Genomic DNA, 25,156 nt, shown 5'->3' on the forward strand with positions numbered 1-25,156 from the left:
ACGGAAATTAGCAGGTTAAGGATTAAAGGAGTTGAATGTTTTTGACACAATACGCTGAGTTGTTTACGATTTCTGCACTGTATTGGTAAACACGTGACTTGTGTAATGCATGGGATTCGATCGCATTGAATTGATAATGACGTGTGTTGAGAGCTCAATTCAATCGTTCAAAGACAGGCCGATAATATGTTTCGCAATTACCAAGCGTGATAAAAAATTTTGAAGTATTTTTCAATAGAATGAAATGAAATTTGGAAAAACAAAAACAAAAAAACAAAACAAACAAAATTTCCCCAAATAAAAACAAACTTGATCATAATATTAAATCTAATATAGTTATAGCAAAGACGCACTAATAAAAAAGTCATTCATCTATACCAATTGGAAAAAAGACAAATACAAACAAACAAAAAAGAAAAAGAAAAAAAAAAGAAACAAAAACACAAACAAAACCCAACCAACCAAACAAAAAAAAAATCAAACAACAAAACAAAAGAAAGTTTACAACCCTCCCCCAAACAAAACAAAGCAAAAACAAAAAACAAAAACAAAACAAAATAAAACAAAAGCAAAAAGAAGTAAAGAAACAAAAAACAAAGCAAAAGAAAAACGAAAAAGGAAGCAAAAAAAAAAAACAAAACAGCAAACAAAAAAAAGGGGGAAATCAACATTAAAAAATACCCCATCCCCCCAACAAACACACAAAATAAAACAGAAAACAAAACCAAAACAAAACAAAACAAAACAAAAACAAACAAATCAACACCAACATAAACAAACCAAACCAAACCAAACCAAACCAAAATCAAACAATTAAAAAAAGCACAACCATCAATAACAAAGTTTTTTTTTTCCATAGCGCTTGCCGAGAACTATCCATAATTCACTCTTTCAAATGCTTAAATGTATCATGTTTAAAAAGTAATGGAAGAGAAAAAGGAGTATTGCAGCTTCGAACCTGACTGCAAAACGTAACGAGGAACGTTTCAAACTCAACACAAAAACAATATTATTAACCAGGCCTTGGCAGTGTACGAAAACGGGTCAAAAAAGTAGGGTGACAATATCATTTTTGTGAACTAACCAAGGAATTTACCCAATGGAAACCGTACGGTGCTCTTATTGGCTAACCAACCAGCGGCCTCGATGAGAAAAATATCCGCCATTGACACGTTGGCTGGGAATCGCGTTACTATAGTAAACAAGCGCTGATCGGCCGTTCATGAAAACAAGTTGCTGCTCGCTCGTTTAACTCAAAATTATTCAAAACGATCTCTCTAAAATGATATAAATGTGACTTCTTAAGGTTTTCTTCACGGTCAAAACCACACAACATTCTATTAATGATTACGTCCGAGGCAAAAAGGAATATTGACAGGTCGACCGAGAGTTGAACTCGTGAGACGACAAACCTCAATGCGAAGTGTAGCGAGAGTCAAGCTATTGTTTGTCTTGTCCTGTTCTATATAGAGAAAGGGATAAATAGTATAGATAGTATGCAGATGACGTCACTCAGGCATTTGTTATTGTTTTTGCCATCCGCGTTTGTGAGTTGTTCTCACTAAACTGTATTAACCAGACTATAAAAGTTCATGGTTACACAGAGTTTGTGTGTTGGTCCGTTATACTTCCGGATGGCAATGTTGTGAACTCCTTGGCCAAGCGCATTCTATCTATAGCCTCGTGTGTGAGTGGTTGCGTGTCATAGTCATGTTTTTAAATGTTTCTGTTGTTTATGTGTGTAGTGATGACTCTCTCACACTCAATTTCAATGCCGAAAGAGGAATTCCCGCACACAAGAAAGGGGAATTGGGGTGGTATTTGGCATACATATTGTATAGTATCTAGTTCTAAATAGATAACTGATTAGAATTATATTATGATATATAAACACAATACCAAATACAATTCCGAAGTTTCCTTATTTCAAATGAAGTAAAGCTCCAAAACCTAATGGTAGTGATTATAGTACTGGTGTTAGTGAGGTGATGTGGTGTTGGTGGTGGTTGTAGTTGTAGTAGTAATAGTGATGATGATGTGGTGGTGGTGATGATTGTAGTTGTAGTAGTAGTGGTAGTGATGATGATGTGGTGGTGGTTGTAGTTGTAGTAGTAGTGGTAATGGTAATGATATGGTGGTGGAGGTGGTTGTAGTAGTAGTGGTCGTGATGATGATGTGGTGGTGGTGTTTGTAGTAGTAGTGGTAATGATGCGGCTATGTGGTCTAGTAGTATGACACTCGCTTTCGGATCGGAAGGTCCTGGGTTCGAGCCTCGCGCTCGGCGCATAGTTGAGTCCTTGGAAAAGGCTCTTTACTCACATTCTCTCACCGTACTCAGGTGTAAAATGAGTACCTGGCCGTTAACAGAGTTGTCTTTGTCCGAAAAATTGTAATATCGCCTAACAGGCGTCATGTCCCGTCCTACATGTTAAATGTTGACCAGGGACCCTTGTAAAGCGCTTTGACCACATTTAGTGGATATTGCACTATATAAAGCTCAATTAAAAATATATATATATTTCAATGATGATGATATGGTGGTGGTGGTTGCAGTAGTAGTAGTGGTAGTGATGATAATGTGGTGGTGGTTGTAGTTGTAGTAGTAGTGATAGTGATGATGATGTGGTGGTGGTTGTAGTAGTAGTGGTAGTGATGATGATGTGGTTGTGGTGGTTGTAGTAGTAGTTGTAATGGTGATGATATGGTGGTAGTGGTGGTTGCAGTAGTAGTGGTATTGATGACGATGTGGTTGTGGTGGTTGTAGTAGTAGTGGTAATGGTAATGATATGGTGGTAGTGGTGGTTGTAGTAGAGTGGTAATGGTAATGATATGGTGGTGGTTGTAGTTGTAGTAGTCGTGATGACGATGTGGTTGTGGTGGTTGTAGTAGTAGTGGTAGTGATGATTATGTGCTGGTGGTGGTGCAGTAGTGGTAGTGATAATGATGTGGTGTGGTGGTTGTGGTAGTAGTGGTAGTGATGCTATTGTGGTGGTGGTTGTAGTAGTTGAGGTAGTGATGATGTGGTGGTGGTAGTAGTAGTAGTGGTGGTGGTGGTTGTGGTAGTAGTGGTAATGATGATGATATGGTGGTGGTGGTTGCAGTAGTAGTGGTAGTGATGACGATGTGGTTGTGGTGATTGTAGTAGTAGTGGTAGTGATGATGATGTGTTGGTGGTTGTGTAGTAGTAGTGGTAGTGATAATGATGTGGGGCTGGTGGTTGTAGTAGTAGTGTTAGTGATGATATTGTGGTGGTGGTTGTAGTAGTAGATGATGTGGTGGTTGGAAAACACATTACAGGTTATTATAATACATGATTACAAATATTCTCTACCTTCATTTTTTGACAGCTTCATTGTGCCATAAATATACGCAACAGTTCTGAAACATTTTATTGTGGATTTTGATATTGTTTGTTGTTTTTCTTGTGTCGTTATGTTGACATAGAGACCGAATGAATGGTAATGACTACATTCTCAGCCAACAATAAAATGGCGCTGAATGCTTTCATTGGTGGACACTTTTTAGGCTTCGTACGTATTCTCATTCGTTTAATTCTATGGAACTAACCGATTAACGCTGTCAGAAAAAGTAGAACAGAGTTATCCATCGCATTAATAGCACTTCTCTTCTCTTCTAGGTTCCATGCCTGGTCCAGGCTTCGGATACTGCATGAATTATTTCTCTCCATTCCTCCCTGTCTCTTGCTTTTTCAAACAGCTCTTGGATTGTTAGGTTGGTGAAGCCCTTTAGTTGGTCTATGAGTGTTTTTCTTTGTCTCTCCCGGGCGCGTTTACCAGGTATTTTTCCACAACTAGATACCCACTATATATATACATCGCGAACACGCGCGCGCGCGCGCGCGCGCGCGTGTGTGTGTGTGTGTGTGTGTGTGTGATTGTATATATATTTATATAAGTATGTTTATGTGTTTGTGCTGGTATTTTTCTTTGTGATTATTTCCGTTGTTACCGGTCAATGAACTTACAAAAACCGGACCGATGGTTTGAAAAACAAAACAACACATCTGTGCATCTAACTTTCTTAGATATTCTTCTCTTGAGTTTTTTTTTTTTTTTAACAACATCATCAAAACTTTTACTTGAAATCAGACATTATTATTCTGTCATTTATTTGATATTCACTAATATTTCCATTTCCATTTCTTTCTCTGGTTTCAAATAGACCTGGATGCAATGCAATTGTACTACGAGACCAACGAACATCAACTGTGACTTACACAGCAACGCGGATAGATCTAGTACTTTGTTGATTTGGTATTTAATGATTTCCTACCTTATTTATCCATTAGCGATTGTGGGATATTTAGCATTACTGTTATGCTACGTGAAGACCTCGCATCGTTTTAATCAGTATTTGCTGTTTATAAAATTCTGAAACTCATTGTTTTGTGAAAGAAGAAGAAGAAGAAGAAGAAGAAGAAGAAGAAGAAGAAGAAGAAGAAGAAGAAGAAGAAGAAGAAGAAGAAGAAGAAGAAGAAGAAGGAGAAGAAGAAGAGAAGAAGAAGAAGAAGAAGAAGAAGAAGAAGAAGAAGAAGAAGAAGAAGAAGAAGAAGAAAAGAAGAAGAAAGAAGAAGAAGAAGAAGAAGAAGAAGAAGAAGAAGAAGAAGAAGAAGAAGAAGAAGAAGAAGAAGGAAGAAGAAGAGAAGAAGAAGAAGAAGAAGAAGAAGAAGAAGAAGAAGAAGAAGAAGAAGAAGAAGAAGAAGAGGAGGAGGAGGAGAAGAATAAGAAGAAGAAGAGGAGGAGGAGAAGGTGGAGACGAAAAATATAAAAACGGGAGAAAAATGGAAATGCGAAACCATCAAATTGATCGTCAAATAGAAATGATTGAAGTGAACATTTTACTTTGTTCCAGGCTGAAATATGACAACTCCTAATTTTAAGTGAGAGACAGAGAGCGATATATTTAGATATTTAGAGAAAATAAAAAGAAAAAAAAAAGAAAAAAAAAAAAAAAAAAAAAAAAAGAGAGAGAGAGAGAGAGAGAGAGAGAGAGAGAGAGAGAGAGAGAGAGAGAGAGAGAGAGAGAGAGAGAGAGAGAGAGAGAGGTTCTCTTCAAGCTATAAGCAATAACATGCATCGATATACGAGAATGCGAAATCATAAAATACTTGCATGTGGTATTTGGTGGTGGACATTGTTTTCAGTTTTGAATTCCTCCTCCGGAGGAGGAGGAGCCTCGTACCAGGATATGACCAGATTATATCAGGACAAGGTGGGTGTAGGCAGCGGCTATCAAACTAATGTCCGTCCCTTGATGAACCAAACCCAGGTGGTGAAAATATCGGTGGACTTTGCCATCATTGCTATGCTGGATATTGACGCGAAGAAACAAAACTTTCTCATCAATGGCATTATAGAAATGAGCTGGAGGGATGAGGTAATTCTGTTTTCCTTTTTATTGCTTTGTGTTAATTAATATGGTGAAATTTAACATTTCTAGAGCGTAGCGTATCCGTACCCCTTTTGGCACATTTGATAATTTCATTACACAAATTAAATCATAGAGATGGAAATATTAGTTGTTCTGAATGTTATTATGAAATATTAAAACTAACACAATGTCCATTAATTACTTAAATCAAAAATACTTTGGCAAAATTTCTGGATCATCATTCTCTTGTTTTATTTATATGTGGCTATGGAATCATAAACACTGTGTGGAATAGAAATGAATTTGACATTTTACAATACCTAACAAAGAATAATGCGGGGCCCCGACCTGCACCAAAGACGGTTACTCGTAATCATCATCATCATCATCATCATCATCATCATCATCATCATCATCATCATCATCATCATGATTAATTTTAAAGAAGAGGAAGAAGAAGAAGAAGAAGGAGAAGAAGAAGAAGAAGAAGAAGAAGAAGAAGAAGAAGAAGAAGAAGAAGATGATGATGATGATGATGATGATGATGATGATGATGATGATGATGATGATGATGATGATGATGATGATTGCAATACCAACATTTCATTAGATTCTGATGTGGAATCCGTCTGATTACAACTACATCAACTACATTCACCCTGACCCAAAACAAATTTGGCGTCCTCGACTCATTCTGGTAAACACAATTGAAGAACGTGACCTATTTGAAGACAACTATAGGTGAGTTTGCTTTATCTCAGATACTGCTATCTTTCTTATTCATTGACTGCAGCATATTTCGGCGTCCGAAACAAGTCAAAATGAATGCAAAACCGATAGAAGCCGTGAACTGTAAAAAGAATTCAACAAAAATGAAAATAACAGCTTCGAAACAAAACGTATTGAATGTCTATCAGAATTATAAGTTTTTTACTGGTCTTTCTTTGTTGTTGCTGAGGAAAGGTTTAGAACCCGGAGCGTCCCTTGCTAAGTAATTTGGTTTTATTTAAGCTGTTGTTTGATTTTGTTCACTACTTATTTGAATCATCCAACAGCATCATCTGATGTTTTAGACAATGCGATTCCATGATGATTGATCCATTCGGCAAAAGCCTACAAAGTACCGCCCAACTTTATATCTTTAATAATATAATTTATTTGATAATAATGTCATTTTTTATATAGCGCCTGTCCCATACACTGTAGCTCTAGACGCACAATATACATGGCATCCAATATATATTCTTTAAAAAAATACTATATCATATTATCAACAACATTTGAAAGTTGAGAATACAGGTGTCACGTCTATGTAGGAGGGTGGCAAGTAGGAGTAGACAGATAGGAGTCAAATATTTTCCCCATAGACTAGCTTCTGGTCCCGCTTTTATTTTTCCCTTTTATCGTCGGGTAAAAAGCTCCTGACACTTGACTGATAGTAAGAGAATGTTTTAGGTTTAAAGAAATAGGCAATAGAAGCAGTGGCAGAGTATTGGCACGTTGTATAGGGATATGTAGGTTCAGAAGGTAAGCACTAATCCCCGTTAAAGAAAAAGTATTTTAATATAAATCAGCAGAATTGCCCCATACAATAACAATTTAACACACAATTAGCCAAAGAATAATAGTGCTTGTTTTAATTCATTACATTTATCCTATGAGTATTAATATTCATCCCGTATCACAAACTATTCATTTTCCTTATTGAGTAGGCTTAACTTAAAGGAGTCTGGCCAGCGTGAAGGGTTTTCCATTATAGCAGACAGAAGCCGTTCTGGGTCAGTAGTCTCAGTTAACCGCTTGCTAGATTTCCACTCTTGCCTCTTTTTGTAGCCAAGTTCTGGATGATTAGTAGTGACCTGTTGCCAGGCGGCCGTTCTGTTTGTCCAATCACAGGAGGTCGGTTCAGACATTCATGCTGGGTCCTTAACCGCTGAAGGTTTCGTTAATAACCGATCCTCGTTCACACACGTTTCTCGCTGGCACAGAACTATCGGTGCTTATGAGCATTGTGGAAATAAACATCAAAGATCGAGACGAATCTTTTTCTGAATCAACGGGTAATAGAATTACCCTTAATTTAAGAAAGGTTGGCAATTTGCTCAATAAATTAATCTTTAAAATATAGTTTTATCATTTTTAGATTTGTAGGTAATTCTGTGCCCGATGAATAAAAATTAACATTGGCTTTACTTAACAATGTTGACCCCCAAACCTGTTTTTAAAAAGGAATAGATAGATTATGATTACTTGATAATATCAAGAGAGATTTAAAATTACGTCACCATTTTGTTTGTTCGGATGAGATGCTTATTACTTGATAATATCAAGAGAGATTTACAATTACGTCATTTTTTGTTGCGAATGTGTTAGAACTATGCAAAATCAATTATAGTATTATGCACAATGTAAGAAAACGGTCAATCTAAGACTGAATATTACGATCTAGCAGAATTTCTTAGTATTAACCTGAGTCGGCAGGTGATAGACTTGGGTTGAAGTTTAAAAAGTTTGCAAGTTACTCGTATATCAGTATATAAAAATATTATTTTAAAAAAAAGATTTGCCAGTAATTATGTGCTCAATGATAAAAACTTGACATTGGCAGGACGGAACAATGTTGGTCCCCAACCATATTTAAAAAAAAAGATAAAATAGCGCTTAGATAGATCTTAGTTGTAATGGTAGATCATCTGTCTGGCAATCGGGTCTGAAGATATCTCCCCCCCCCCCCCCTACCCCTGTGTTTTCCGACTGTATCACACACACAACTTTTCATCTCTTCAACTTATCAAGCCCCTTGGTGACTCTTTATGATGGGAACACCAAATGGTCCCCTGGAGGTCTCTTCCCATCATCATGCAAGCTAAATCTATACACTTATCCCTTTGACGAACAGGAATGTGATTTACAGGTGATTTTCATTCTTTGTTTTCTTTGTAAAATATGATGCAAGAAAAAACAAACATTTGACGGATGATTTTTAATGTTTTACATTTTTCTCTTACTGATACCTCATGTGTTGTCTTCACATATTGTAGACATAATAAACACAACAGTGTCTTGTCATTCTCTTTTAACATAATATGTTTGTTTATTTTCATGACTATTTATTGCTTTGATAAACGGGAAACCCGATTTTCTTTGCTAAAAAGAAACCACAGAACCAGCTAACTCAGTGGTTCTCAAAGTGAGCGATATTGCTTTCTGGGGGGCGATGAAAGCAAAAGTTGAATTTAGAGGGCGATGAAGTCTCACAGGGGAGCGATGATCAGGAACTACATAGGATGGATTATACTAGGAGTTATCTTTTAAGCAAACCTCACACCGTAGGTGAAACGTTAGTTGCCCCAGCCATACGGGATGTTATAAAGACTGTTTTACACAAAGATCCTGAACCAGTAATGAGGGTTTTATCCTCAAGTCACAGCACGATTCAAAGTCTAATCGATGACATGGGAGAATCTGAGGTCAATTGATTCAGCTTTTGAAACTGACCAAATTCAGCCTTCAATTGGACACGTCAACAAGCAACGATGATGCCCTACTGCTGTTCACCTAGAGTAGGGCCTAGAATATGGAGAAGGGCCGGACAGTGGTTTGCAAATGGAACGGGATCCCAGGGGAAGTGCCTGTCTTGTTGTTTGGGTGTCATTGGAATCGGCAAGCGTGTCACGCATGTCATCTTCAAAAACATTGGTCCGGTCGTGGAAATGAACAGCGATAAGAAGATAATGCTCGGCCACATACGACAAATGCAACGAGGCAATTTCTAGAAGTAAAAAACATCTGCTTGTTTCAGCACCCATCATATTCGCTAGATCTAAACCCTATAGAACATTTGTGGGACATTGTCCGAGGGGACAAAAGCCTCGTACAACTGTCCAACTCGCTGAGCAACTCGATCAGATGCCACCAATTCGGAAATAAACAAAGTTGGGAAATCAATGCATTGCAGATGTTGACATTTAGGAGCTTTGTTTTAGGTTTGATTCAAATCAAAACTTTTTAAAAATTTGTGATTGTTTAGTTGTTTAGAGTAACTCGTCGGGCGGTAACCACCAGAAAAAATTGCTTATTATGTTTTTGAATCAGTTTTAAGAATAAAATTATTCTGAAAAGGGTTATTAATTGGTCAACATAATCTACTCTTATTCTGTATTAGTATAGTGATAATCATCATTGTCATCATTGTGTCTTAGCATTATCATTATTCAATTTACTGCCGTACCACGGAAAGACACGTATTTAAAAATTGGCCAGAAAACTTGTCCTTCAAATATTGATCGGCGAGGTCCCAGGTTTGCGAGTTTTTGCCAAGAATAGGGTCATTCAAATCGATCAATATTTGAAGGATGAGTTTTCTGGCCAAATTTTAAATACGTGTCTTTCCAGAGTACGACAGTTAACTAGTTTAATCCGTAGATGTATGCGATGTCATGGCTCGCCACAGAAGTGGAATTCGTCGCTAAATATGGGGAAGTAACCACTGCTTTCTTCACGGAGAGTGGAGAGTGGCAGATCTTAGAGACCACGATCAAGGCGGGTAAGAATGGTGACTTCGCCTTTTTTAACGTGAGTATTTTACCTTTTTTCACTTCTAAATTCCTGTTTAAATGTTAGCAATATATAATGAATAAGGAACAATGGTGTGACGTCATCTTTTCCTCGCTTCCTGTGTCTAAAATCCTTTTTCAATAATATTCTTTTTCATAATGAACATTAAACATCTCATATTATTATGATGATATTTGCATAAAGGAATTTCACCACATGACCCGATTTAAAGCAAATCTCGGGCCTGGAGGCAATTGAGTTAATTATATCGAACTTATGAGATCGTGTCGACAACATGAACACTGCCACTGCCATTGTTAAAGAAAAGTTTAGAACAGGAAGCGATGGAAGTTGTGACGCCAGGATTATTGTTCTAAACTGAGTTACTTTTCTATTTATCTTTATTTTAAGGGAACGAGTAACCTGAATTTACGTGCTCCACTTATTTTAATTCGTCTCATCAGCGTACATATGGATATTAATGTCATACCTTCTAATAATATCGCTTAATGGTTGCGTGTAAAGTGTGTATAGTAAAGGCCTCAACACTGAACCCAGAGGTACTCCATACAGTAATTTAAAAGAAGAGGACTTATTCTCATTTACAATTATTGACTGCGAACGATCATTTAAATACGAATCAAAGCACTTCAGTACATTTCCAAACAGTCCAAAAGATTCAGAGAGGCGTTTGACAAGTTTCGAGTGGTCAATCGTGTCAAACGCCGCACTCATATCCAGAAGAGCTAGAATAGAAAGTTTGCATTCATCAACCGCACAAAGAAGATCATTTTGAATTTTTGTTGAAGGATGAGTTTTCTGGCCAAAATTTAAAATTCTTCTTCTTTTCTCTTCTTTTTGCTTTATCATATTATACGACATAATTTACTTCTAACTTTTGATAATGCAATACCCCCATTCACCTTTTCAGATTGAATTCAAACTCCAGCGACTTCCCGGTTTCTTCATCGTGAACATCGTCATCCCAATCGTCGTCATGTCCTTCCTCAACATCCTGGTCTTTATCATACCTGTGGATTCTGGGGAAAAAATTAGCTACGGCATCACCGTCCTCTTGGCGCTTACTGTTTTCATGACTATCGTCAGCGAACAACTTCCAAGGTAATCTTTACTATCCAGTCCGTCTGCTCTGAAAGATTCTCGTTAAAGCAATGTGCAGACAATTTTCGTATGAAATACCAGTCAGAAGTGAATATCTCATTAACCGATGCCAGAATTGATGAGTTTTCATACTTAGAACAGCAAATTTATGCTTGCTATAATAGAATGTACAGGCAAGAATATAACGGCAGCCAAGAAGTCAGTATAAAACATAAATAGAAGTGTCACCATTCTTACATTTTGAACGTACGAAATACCGCGATATCTTGATTTAAACCAAACAGACAAAAGCATAAAATGACAACATTCTGACAACAACCCAACTCGATAAAAATCCAATGCTTTTATCTTCTATATCTAGCGGGCACAAAGAATAAAGGAGCAAATCAAAATAAAACAGAAGGGGCAAACGACAATAAGAAATACATTTAAAAGTTTAAGATAACAACAACAAAAAAAACCCCCAAAAAACAACAACAACAGAAAACAAAATACAACAACGAAACAACACACATACACACCCACACACCCACACACACGCCCACACACACGCACACACACGCGCGCGCGCAAATGTAAGTATATTAATAATAATGATAATAATAATAATAATAATAATAATAATAATAATAATATAATATAATAATAATAATAATAAAATAATAATAATAATAATAATAATAATAATAATAATAATAATGATGATAATAGTAATAATAATAATAATAATAATAATAATAATAATAATAATAATAATAATAATAATAATAATAATAATAATAATAATAATAATAATAATAATAATAATAATAATAATAATAATAATAATAATAAAAATAATAATAATAATCTTTGTTGTCCAAATAGGCAATTATTGTTATTATTAAACACCAAAAATAAGAAGAAAAAAAATCAGCAGACATAACTACATGATACAGTGATTTTTTTCATGTAACTTTTGTCAGATTTTCGTGACAGTCTAAGTCGTTACAATTCATCCAATATTAATTCAGAGCAGCTTAATTGAAATTGTTTTTCTAAATTAAATGTAAAACAATTCGACACGAATAGAAACAAGCAAACCAATAACACACACACACACACACACACACACACACACACACAACACACACAATATATATATATATATATATATATATATATATATATATATAATGTTGGGAGACAACAACATTCCTCCCAGAGCGAATACTCGACACGATATTATAGAAGATGATCTGAATTATACTTGAAATACTTTATATATATAAATATGAAATACGTGTGTGGTAATATATATATTATATATATAATATATATATATATAGTTATGTAAGCTTCGCAGTCCGAATGACGCTTGCTGAGAATTGTGTGATTCAGTCATGGTCGATATGTATAGCTGCTCTCTCCATCCATGTAGTTAATTGTTTCCATTGGTCTCGGTCATGGGCCAGAGTTTTGTGGCTGTCAAGATCTTGTGACTTTAGTACGGAGGACAGTGCAGTATTTCTTAGTTCTTCAGGAATTCGGCCTCATCTGAATCCAGAAATTTCTGATATGTAGAGAGGTCCTGGTTCAGGGTAGTTACTATTGATGTTGGTGGTGTCCCTACATATTTGTTGCCATGAAGGAAATATTCTGTCATTGCAGTTTGGGCAGGGATGTTATCTTCTCGACGTAAGATGTGACCAAATAGCCTCCATCGCTGTTCTTTTATTATTGTACTCAGGCGTTGGACCCTGGTTTTGTCATAGAGATCAGTATTTGTAATTGTCTCTGGCCAATAGATTCCGATTACGCGACGTAATTGTTTGCGGTGGTATGAATCGAGACTTTCTAAGTTCTGTTTTTGTGAGGTCCCAGGTTCCACAATTATATGTCAATATCGGAAGAATTAGTGTCTCGTAAATCTGTATTCGTTTATTCTCACTGATTATGTTTTTTTCTATTCCATAAATTTTGGAGTTGGTTTAATGCAATGGTGGCTGCTTTCGTTTTCTGATGTCTTCATTTTCGTTGATCAAATTGCCTAGTTTACGTACACTTTTCCATTCATTTAAATTTCTGTTGATTTTTGTATATTCTGTTTTGGATTGATTCACTTTTAAATCCATGCTTCTAGGGTAGTTGATATTATTGGAAAGTATATTTTCGCTTGATGTTCTGATTCACAGATTAGGTCTGTATCGTCTGCGTATATCATTTCACAACAATATATATATATATATATATATATATATATATATATATATATTATATATATATAATTTTAATATTTACCACAATGTTGGAGTCAGTCTACATCGATGTTTCAGGCCTTTTAGCCATCGCCAGGACTGTGTGTTAGATACATGAGTTTGGTTTGTTGTCTGTTGTTGTTTGTTGAAGTGGTAACGGTTTGTAGTTGATTAATAAGTACTTCCGGCGATGTGGACACGTATTGTATATCTCATGTTTCGTGTTGAGTGTGGCTTCACTAGGGTGTTTGATTATAGTATATTTCTCTTCCAGGCATAAGCTACATTTTTTTGATGTTGGTGTGTATCCTGTTGCTCTAGATAAAATTTTCCATGAAATGTTGTGGTCTAGTTTGTTGTCTTTTGATTTCCAAATATGTTCGCTGAGTTTTGTGGATGTTTTTTTGTTAGTGTTTCTAAATGTTGAAGTGTGGAGGTTGTATCTTGTTTTGAAATTATTTTCCGTTAGTCCTACATATTTTTCTTGCTTGTTTGTTTTAGTTTCGGTGACTGTGGCTTGGTAAATTAAACTTGATTCTAAACATTGATTGTTTAGCGGGCAATGTTCCTTATTTCTTTAGTTGCATTTTCTGGTGGGTGGGTTTTGCTCTTGTCGGTGGTTTATTAATATTTTTTTGTTGTGGCTTGAAATTATTTGTTATATGTTGCGCATACACGAGTAGCTTATTTTTATGGTATTCCTGTTGATAATTTTATGTAGCTTGTGGTTTTTTGGAAAGTGTGTATCAATTAACTTCAGGAACTGCTGTCCAATGTTTGTGCTGATGTTTTTGTCGAAAGGTGGGTTGAACCAAGTAATATGTCGTTTTCTTGTTTTGCGTTCTTCACTTGTGTGTTGAGGTTTACATGAGAGGAGGGGCGTCTGTGTATTCAAATGGTGTGTTGTATTCGCTTTTTGTGAGTGCTTCTTTGTAGGGGGTGGCTGCGACGTTGAATATCTCTCTGTTTTCCGAAAGTTTGCTCACTCTCAGTGCTATGCTTTTTGATATGTTTTCAATGACGGAACGGAGGTGGTTGCTGTTTTTATTAATGTAGCTAATGGTGTTGTTTGGTCTTCTGAACGGTTGGAATGAATTCGATTTTATGTCGAATGTGATGTCGAGGAAGTCAACTGTTTTTATGTTTGTTTCTATCGTGATTTTCAAATTGTTGTTTTGGAATATTTTACAGATTTGTTTTTTGATGTTTTCGTTCGCTCTTGGTCGTTTGTTGGTTATAGCGAGTCCGTCATCTCTATAGAGGCCGATGTATGTGTGTGTATGTTGCAGTTGTGACAGGATGTAGAGTCCCACCAGTTCGCATGTTTCAGCATGAACGAACCCATTGTTACGTCAAAATCATTATGTCGCTTTGTCCACGGCGTGTTGTCATAGTATAGTGTGCTGTGCTTGGTGTGTTTGATGATGTGTTTTTCCTCTTCTTTTTATCTAAAGCAACACCAACATCAGAACAATGTAGCTTATGCCTGGAAGAGAAATATACTATAATCAAACACCCTCATGAAGCCACACTCAACACGAAAAATGAGATGTACAATACGTGTCCACATCGCCGAAAGTACTTATTAATCAACTACAAACCGGAACCACTTCAACAAACAACAATAGACAACAAACCAAACTCATGTAACACACAGTCCTGACGATGGCTAAAAGGTCTGAAACATCGATGTAGACTGACTCTAACATTGTGGTAAATATTAAAATAAATATTCGCTCCATTGCTACATGTCGAGCACTATCCGTACCATATTTGTATCAATCACACGATTCAATATATATATATATATTTTATATATATATATATATATATATATATATACGTGTGTGTGTGTGTGTGTGTGTGTGTGTGTGTGTGTCAGTCAATATACTTTACCAGCCTAGATACATGGAACATAAAGATTACAGAAAAATACAGCAATATTGAGGGTGTTGCATTTCTTTGATTAACTCCTATAACTTTCTCTTTTGATCACATGTTTATCTCTTTCAATATTTCCAAAGAACCATTTTTGTTTCTTTAGATTCCTATATAATGTTTATCCGTCTCTCTCTCTCTCTCTCTCTCTCTCTCTCTCTCTCTCTCTCTCTCTCTCTCTCTCTCTTTCTCTTTCTACTATCAAATTATTTCCGATATTGCAAAGAAGCCTTTTATTCGTTCTATCCGTATTATTAGTCTCAGGACATTCTCTGATTATCAAATGTCTGTTTTGTTTTTATTTCAGGTCATCTGACACTGTTCCCCTTGTGACCATCTACTTACTGGTTCTGACATTGATATCTGTCTGTACAGTCATCGTGTCTATATTTATTGTTTACTTCCATCATTATGAAGAGGTAGAGACTCTTAATCTATCTGTCTGTCTACCTATCCACCAATCTATCTATCTGTCTATCTCTATCTATCTATCTATCTATCTATCTATCTATCTATCTATCTATCTATCTGTCTATCTCTATCTATCTATCTATCTATCTATCTATCTATCTATCTATCTATCTATCTATCTATCTATCTATCTATCTATCTATCTATCTATCTATCTATCTATCTATCTATCTATCTATCCATACACCCATCTATCTATCTATCTATCTATCTATCTATCTATCTATCTATCTATCTATCTATCTATCTATCTATCTATCTATCTATCTATCTATCTATCTATCTATCTAACTAACTATCTATCTATCTATCTATCTATCTACCTACCTATCTATCCATCCATACTGAAAGACATTTCATAATGATATCTTAATTAGCTTAAGAACAAATACGATTCGTTATTGGACTAGTGGGACACCCTCCCCCCCCCCTCTCTCTCTCTCTCTCTCTCTCTCTCTCTCTCTCTCTTCTCTCTCTCTCTCTCTATATATATATATATATATATATATATATATATATATATATATATATATATATATATAACCATGGAATAATAGTTCTGAACTTTTTAATTTTCTCTTTGAATTTCCTAATGTATTCGCCTAGTGTAGTAGAATGTCGTTTGTGTATGTTTTTGAAGCAAGATTTATGCAGGTTGTGTCTGGTTTTGAATGAACACTCAGTGAGGGCAATGTATGTTTCTTGTTTTGGTGTGTCTGGGCGTGTAACTGTGGCTTGACAAATAACGTTTTGAGTCAGGGAATTGTCGTTTAGTGGGCATGTTGCCTGGGTCCTGCAGTTGCATTTTTTTTCTAGGTTGTTGTTAGGCTGAGCTGGCTGTGATAGTTTTCGTTTGTTGTTGGAGAAAATAATATTTTGTATGTTTGGGATGCAGATGTATCCTATTTTGATGGTGTTTTCTTCATGGGGTGTAGGGCGTCACCTGGAGGGGGGAAAAACATACAACACAGCATTGCATGGAAAATCATCTCCAGAGCACAATCGTAACCCCCCTTTCCTCTTCTAAGATTTGCAACCTCTGCTTTGAAGAAAAATTCTACATCATCACAAAACCGAACATGGCGACAGTCAACAGAATAAACGAACTAACATCTTCATGCAGACATAGAAACAAACAGCTTTTATGTAATTACGAACCACCATAACCCCGATAAAGTACGATAAACACAAAAATCTACGTTCGCTTTCACTTCCTGATGAGAGCAGCAGCCTCTTATGGTTCACACTATTATGTTATGACGATCGACCCAATCAGCAAAGTCCGGTCCGCATTCGTGCACCGTCGCAAACCCGCCGGGTAGCATCGTCACAACACACCTTTCGACTAGATGCTCTGCCGTCTCGGGTTCTTGCCCACAGCGTGGACATATTGGACAGGTAGTTAGACCCCACCAATGTAACGCACTTGCCGTTAGGCAGCTCCTCGACCGAAGCCGATTCGCAGCTACCCAGTGTCTCCTCTTACTGGTATCAAAGCCTGGCAACTTCTCACCAAGCTTAGAGGAGTGTAGGTCCCGGCCCCCACGAGGGATTGAATTCGTCCAAACCGACTTCCATCTAGTATGTGCAGCTCTATCCGTAGTCAGGGATTCTGCGTACAAGGTTTGCCGGGACTTATTTCGGCTCGAAACGGGGGCACCGTCCATTATGCGCATGAGAGGGGTATCCCCATTCCCTCTCTCTTTGATCTTACTCAGCCAGTTTCCCGTAATGGTTTCCCTCCGGACTTCGGGGGCTGGATCGCTGCCATTATCGGGCCCCATTCTCTAGGGTTGTTGCTAGCGTTCCCGACACTATGTGCATCGACTTGCGAAGTTTTACATCCACCTTCTCAACGTTTCTGCTTCTACCCCACACTGGAGCGCAATACTCCGCGGTGGAATAGCATAGTGCCAAGGCGGACGTTCTCAGGAGCGCTTGGCTAGCGCCCCAAGTCGATCCCGCCAGCTTCCTCAGAAGACTATTCCGCTTCTCTATCTTCCGGGCAACCCCTTCGAGATGCACCCGATAGGTAAGGCTGCGATCCAACGTCACCCCTAAATATTTTGGATGCGGCTCATATGGGAGTGGCTGGTCCCCGACTAGGACATTCAGTTTGCGGGTGTGCCAACCATTGCATAAGTGAAATGCAGTGGCCACGGTTTTTGAGGGGTTCATCTTCAGGTACCACTTGTCAAAGTAGGATTTGAGTCTGGTGACGTCCTCGCTGAGTACGCTCTCGAGACGGGTCCACACTTTACTCTGAGTAACGAGTGCCCAGTCGTCTGCGTATCCCAGCCTCAGGGAGGAAGTGTTCATATCGCTAATGTAAACATTAAACAACATTGGCGCAAGTACCGACCCCTGAGGGACCCCATTCTTCAATTTCCTTACTTTGCTCGTGACGTCTCCCAGCGCGACGTGAAATTGTCTTTCCCCTAAGATCAAAGAGAACAACTTCGAGGTCTTTTTGCACCTTATGATTTTTGCAAGTTTGAGCATCAACCCTTCGCACCAGACCGTATCGTACGCCGCTGATAGGTCTATAAAGACAGCACCTGTTTGCTGTTTTCTCTCGAACCCGTGCTCAATATGCTCTGTAAGGGCAATGACCTGCTCCGTGGTGCACCTCCCTTCCCTGAAGCCTGCCTGCTCGGGTGGCAGGGCAGCGTCTAGGACCGGCCCCCATCGGTTTAATAGAACACGCTCCAACAATTTGTAAAGACAGCTCAGCAGCGATATGGGTCTGTAACTGTCTGCCTCCTTCGCCGGTTTCCCTGGCTTCAGGATGGCAACTATCTTCGCATGCTTCCACACTTGTGGGAGCTTTCCTTTTGCAAGGACGTCGGACATTGCCTCTGCCAGCCAGGCCCGTGCCCTGGGGCCCAGATGCGTCACCATATCGGAATATACACCATCTATCCCTGCTGCTTTGCCGTTCTTCACATCACTAATGGCTGCACCCACTTCTCGGGGACTGAACGGGGTCGTCCAGTCCGACTCCTCCGCAGGTAGCGAGTCCAAAATTGTACGGTACGCCTTGCGGACACCGCGCTCAAAAGCCTGATTAGGGACCCGTTTTCTACGGCTCTTAATGTTCTTGGCAATTGTGTCTGCCTCACAGTCCGGAGCAGCCTTCGCGTAATTCCGATCTGGGTCCAATTTCTTTATCAACGCCAAGCGTGGCGGCTGGAGTGTGTAAAGTCGAGCCACCGTTGCTTCCTTCCCTCTGCCAGAGACTGAAGTAGTCTATCGGCTGCGTCCTGGGACTGGGTCTGCTGGTACTCTCGGTCTAGCTCTTCCAACTCTGCTGTCCAGCAAGGGGTGTAGAATTTCCGTTTGCCCCGTGGAATAGAGCGTTGAGCGCTCTTAACCAGTAGCCTGCTAAATCTGGTTATATTCTTGGACTTGGGAGGAATGGCAGGGCAAACCTGCTCGATATAGGAACTGAATTCCTCCCAGTCAGCCTTCCTGAAGTTCCATCTGCAAAGTGGGAGAGACTGCACCCAGCTGTGACAAGAACCGGCCTGTGCTGGCTATGCGGAAAGTCCCCGAGGACTGTTCGCTTCACCTGTAGCGGTTCACCGTTCGCGCCTTTCGTTACGAGGGTGAGGTCTGGAGTATACTCCTTCTTATTGCGGGTACCCCGGAAGGTACCCTTGGCTGTAGGATCGTACACTAGGTGTAGATCGTTACAGTCCATCCATGAGCGGAGTTGTCTTCCTGCCTCGTTGCAGTCTCGGTAGCCCCATGCGTGATGGGGGCTATTAAAGTCTCCCAGACAGATGGAAGGATGGCTGACCACCGGTACCGGTGGTGTAGTCCAAGTCGCTCTAGGTGGTTTGTAGATATTATGCAAACACAGTCCACCTACTTCCACGGAAATTCGGTTCACCCCATTGCTGTCCGTTACGCTCTCAATGACCCTTACCTTCGATGGCTCTTTAGCCTGGGTGATAGATCTGGTGATCGGGGTGGCCACTCCACGGGACCTCTTCGCCCAATCCATCTTTCTGGAAAATTTTGATTCAGGTAGTCACGCACACAAATAGCAAAGTGTGGTGGAGCTCCATCTTGCTGAAATATGAGGTTTTGTCGTCTAATTACAGGAACATTTTCTAGGTATTCATACAGGAAGGTCTGTAAAAGCTCTAAATAAGTTTCTCCGGTGACATTGCTAGTATTGAAAAAATAAGGACCAACGATTTCCTCCTCCCATATTCCAGCCCAGACCAATATCTTAGGATTGGTCTGATGATGACCCTCCTCATGCCAGTTAGGATTTACTTCTGACCAATAGCGCATATTGTGACGGTTTATTTGCCCATTTAACTGAAAAATTGCTTCATCACTAAATAATATTGAAGAATCCAGGTGATTACACAATATATTTGAGCATCTATTGTGATTTTGATTAATAAAATTGATATTCATTGATATTCATATTTGTTCTTATATAAATCTACATGATGCGCGACTTCTGGGACACCCTGTATATATTATTTTAATATTTACCATAATAAAAAAATAATAATTCGCTCCATTGCTACATGTCGAGCACTATCCCTACCATATTTGTATCAAACATGATTCAATATATATATATATATATATATATATATATATATATATATATATATATATATATATATTCATTTACAAGATAAACTAGACAGTTTTTATTCGCCATTATCTCACAGAAGAGAAAATATACTGGTACGTGTTTAATATCTTAAGGATACAGACAGATTTTTCTTTCTGCTGACGTATTACAGGCCTTTATTGACACAAGTGAGGAGAAGAAACGGGCCGCCAAACAGGTCGGTACAAAATTTACATGTTGTAAATGCGCACTAAAAATGTGTCAGTGCATTTCATTACATAATCAATCGAAGGAGAAAATTTTGGATTTGCATTCTTTTCATTTTCTGAAAGAATATGCTCACTAGAGCATTTTTATGTTTATTTGAAGTAAATCTTGTGATTTTTCATGAAGTTATGGTCAGATGTATGGGAAAGGTATCCAGTAATTTTTCTCAAATTTTATACTGTTTCAACTTGCCTAGCTGTAAAAAATATTTAGAAGTGAAATTAAGCTTTGATATTTCCCGAGGATGTTCAAAAAGGGTTGATTTAATCTTTATGTTAAGAACTCACATTTGCTAAAAAATTGACCTTCTAACTAAACTTTGCAATATCTCAGTCCAAACCCTTTCACCATCCGACTGATTATGTCATTCACTGTAACATATTTCAGATATTCATTTCGCATAAACGTTGCTACCAGCAGTTGCCGCACCGAATGTTATGCTCTGTGAGGTTGCTTTGAAAAGTCACAAACCCGGGATTCGACCAAAGCTGACCCCTTCCGTAAAGTTGCTCTACTGAGATGGCACATAAACACCAGGACTGAGATCAGAATATGTTGGATGGAGTTTTAGTTCACAGACGAATCTTTTTGAAGCTGATTCCAGAGACAAATGAATTTCGTGCAATCAAAGTCGAGGTGAACATTTCAATGACGAAACCATCATTGAAGTAAAAATATATCTGTAACTTGAGTGACAATTGGGGTAGAAATACACGTATTAACCAAAGACTCAACTCAGACCTATACATCCGTGATCAGTGATAGATCAATGTAAGGGTGATGAACTAATGGCCAGATGTGTCACCTGACACGAATCCCATTTATCACATATGGGATTTTATGAAAAGAAAACTAAAATGAACAAGAACGCGTACAAAATCAGAAGAAATGTTCGACAGACTAAATACCATTCGGAGTGATATACCAGCAGCTGGTATCATTAATGAGCCTGGCTGGCATTGCATTGATCAATTCTAACGGTGGACATACAAAATACTGAAGTGGGTAATGTGATCCGATTTCAATTTTGTGCTCGATTTTCTAAAATCAATTTTTAATGACTGGTTATAAATCGTCGTAACTTTTGAACAGTTATCACAAATATAATAGATTATACACCAAAACAAAACTAGTTTTGTCTAGTTTCCAAATATGTATATGTCATTGTCCAACCAGTATTGAGCTTTTAGCAGAAACAAACTGTCCAGTTTCTTTTGTGAAACTCTCTCTCTCTCTCTCTCTCTCTCTCTCTCTCTCTCTCTCTCTATATATATATATATATATATATATATATATATATATATATATATATATATAGGGTGCGAGAAAATAAAAGTTCCCACTTTGGAGATCTGTCATTTAAAAAGTAATAATAGTAGACACTTGTCCTTTTATCACACAATTCATTTATCATTTAATAATAGCCATGTGAAATGTCTAAACCATTGAACAAGTAGTTATTATTTTACAAGACTTTTTAAAAACGTACCCTAATATCATAATATCAAAGTTGCGTCAGGATTTCAAAAAGCTCATACGTGAACGGTCGAACCGCCGTTTTGTGACACTACAGTACGTAGGCGTTTTTTCCACAAAGCAATTGAACGACGGATATCATCAATAGTTATTCTGTCCCACGCATCCTGGATTGCTGCTTTCAATTAATTGCTCTTCATCGAATACTTTTTGTCTGCCCTTGTACACAATGTTTGACATTATGGCCCAAATGCTGTAATCCATAGGATTTAAATCAGGGCTCATGGGAGGCCATTCATCTTTTGTTATGAATTTAATGTTGTTTTCCACTAAGAACGGATGTAGCCCCGTCTTGTTGGAAAATAAACGAACTATCAGGATACAGTGTTAAGCAATCTGGTAAAAGTTTTTCCTTAAGCAGTGCCGTATAATTCTGTGCATTCACTTTTGTTTTTTTGGTATCGATGAAATGGAGACGGGTTTTGCCGTTCCAACTAACCCTTCCCGAAACCATAATTTTTTTGGAGAACCGATTACTCTCGTGGTAAAGTCTATCCAGTGAAATGTCAGTTTTTCTACTACCGTACACAGCGTTATTATGGCTGTTTCTTGCAAGTTCAATAGTGAAGTCTTTTTCGTCAGTAAATATGACATGCTTAACGTCGTTGTGGGTGAATTTGTCTAGTAAAGCTCTCGCTCGTGTTTTGCGTTTTCTCTTGACGTTTTCAGACTTTCTGCTGGTTTTGATTCGTTTGAAAGGGCGGACATTAAGATTTTTTTTTTTAGAATCTGCCGTACGGAAAAGTCACTTATGCCTAGGACACCAGCAACTTCACGAGTAGAGAGATGGGATCCAGGATTGTTTTCTTGAGACAGAATAGCATCTTCCACAAAATCGATATTTTCCTCTACCCTCGCTGAACGGTGGCGGCAACCACCTTTTTTTCTATGAATTGACCCTTCTTTTCGTACTTTTGTAATGATTTTGTTAACCGTCCTGACTGACCAGTTCTTATTCGGAAATTCTCGAATAATCTTTTTACCAGTCCTCGGAAAATGCTTTAACAACACTTTCATCTTCCTCAGAATAAACCACGGCTGTTAGTTGTCAGTTTTAGGAACTCGGTTTTCTTGTTTTGTTTGTGTGTTCAACACAGCGCACATGCGTACAATGAAACAGGAAGTAAATGGGTGAGCTGCACAATACCCTTGCGGCAAGATCTTGCCCAGTGAATCGATAGGACGTTCAAAGTAATTCATGACGCGAATTTCTCGAATTCTTGATATGACAATATTTTAGTGATATTCTTTGAACAGCTAGATATAACTCTTGAACCTTTCATCCGTTTTTCTTGAAATTTGAGATTCGTAAAATCAAGTTGTTAGATTCACAATGTGCAAATTTTGTGATGATTTATAAATATTATCATTGTCTTGTGCGGCTATGTGGTCTAGTTGTATGACACTTGCTTTCGGATCGGAAGGTCCTGGGTTCGAGCCTCGCGCTCGGCGCATAGTTGAGTCCTTGGAAAAGGCTCTTTACTCACATTCTCTCACCGTACTCAGGTGTAAAATGAGTACCTGGCCGTTAACAGCGTTGTCTTTGTCCGAAATATTGTAATATCGCCTAACAGGCGTCATGTCCCGTCCTATATGTTAAATGTTGCTGTTGGTCAGGGACCTCTTGTAAAGCGCTTTGAGCACATTTAGTGGATATTGCTCTATATATAGCTCAATTTATTATTATTATATTATTAAAGAGCTCTAATTTGGGGCCTTTTATTTTCTCGCACCAGATATATATATATATATATATATATATATATATATATATATATATATATATATATAAATATATGTATATATATATATATATATATATATTATATATATATATATATATATATATTTATGGTGTGTATATATAAATGTGTGTGTGTGTGTGTATGTGCGCGCATGCACTTTTGTTTGAGTGTGTGTGTGATATTCCCACAGCCTTCCCAAGCCTTTACCTAACGCTTGTTATAGTTTTTTCCATTATTCTTTCTCCTTTGTAGAAAAAGACCAATCACCAAAGAGTGTCTGCAAAATTCAAGTCCATTTTTCGCAAACTCAATGTAATGGACAAAACACGGAAGAATTTCCCAGTTCAAGTAAAACCCGTCACAACTAGTCAACAACTTTGTTACTCTTCAGAGATGAAGATTGAGAAAAGTTATGCTGAAATTTATGAAAATGAGGGATCAAATAAAATACACGACATTCTAACTGATTTAGATGGAAAGATGAATGACAACTATTCTTCCGACCAACCGGAAGTAGACGAGAAAGGTGGCGGGGCTGATTGTCATAACGTCAACAGCTGGAGACAGTTTGGTCAACATTTAGATTGCGTTTCTTTCATTGTGTTTACCATCATTTGGATTTCAGTGACGGTTGGATTCTTGGCTGAAATTTCTGGATAAAAACACCATGGTATTGGTGATAGAACAGGAATGTGCTACATTAACATAATATCCAGCGCCTAAACCTTGTAATATGCCCGTATGTGGCAGATCCAGGAAATTAAGTGAAATGTACATTAAGATGATCAGAAATAAAGAATTTTAAGAAACCAGGCAATATTAATTTTTCTCAATAAAACATTTTAATCGTTTCATGGTATTGAATGGCTATGTGGTCTAGTGGTTTGACACTCATCTTCGGATCGGAAGTTCCTGGGTTCGAGTCCCGCTCTGAGCGACGCATAGTGGAGTTCTCGGAAAAGGCTCTTTACTTACATTCTCTCACCGTATTCAGGTGTTAAATGAGTACCTGGCTGTGAACAGCAATATCGCCCAACAGGCGTCATGTCTCGTTTTACATGTTAAGTGTTGCTCTTGGCTAGGGATATTGCGCCATAAAAAAGTTAAAGTTTAAGTTAAGATTAATTTCATGCGATCAACAAGAATTTGAATTTTCATCATCTATTTATAACCGGTGTGATATCCATTTAAGAAAGTGGGTCACCGCATAGGGGTCAGTCAGTCTGGTACATTAGATTGGTCTAATAATAATAATGATAATAATAATAATAATAATAATAATAATAATA

General features: G+C 37.8%; 1 protein-coding gene across 1 annotated transcript in view; it reads left to right on the forward strand.

The window, feature by feature from the left end:
• The first annotated feature begins 5,049 nt into the window (after positions 1-5,049).
• Positions 5,050-25,156, forward strand: part of LOC144976539 (uncharacterized) — a 38,688-nt gene continuing 18,581 nt past the window's right edge. Inside the window, exons 1-8 of the mRNA XM_078920834.1 lie at positions 5,050-5,397; positions 6,002-6,132; positions 8,188-8,305; positions 9,817-9,966; positions 10,880-11,070; positions 15,553-15,664; positions 20,492-20,536; positions 24,120-24,518. Of these exons, the coding sequence (XP_078776960.1) occupies positions 5,092-5,397; positions 6,002-6,132; positions 8,188-8,305; positions 9,817-9,966; positions 10,880-11,070; positions 15,553-15,664; positions 20,492-20,536; positions 24,120-24,518 (1,452 nt within the window). The 5' untranslated portion in view covers positions 5,050-5,091. The remainder of the gene's footprint in view (positions 5,398-6,001; positions 6,133-8,187; positions 8,306-9,816; positions 9,967-10,879; positions 11,071-15,552; positions 15,665-20,491; positions 20,537-24,119; positions 24,519-25,156) is intronic.

Source organism: Berghia stephanieae, chromosome 7, assembly GCF_034508935.2.
Source record: "Berghia stephanieae isolate SIO BIC M18660-M18661 chromosome 7, UCSD_Bste_1.3, whole genome shotgun sequence".
NCBI lineage: Eukaryota > Metazoa > Mollusca > Gastropoda > Nudibranchia > Aeolidiidae > Berghia > Berghia stephanieae.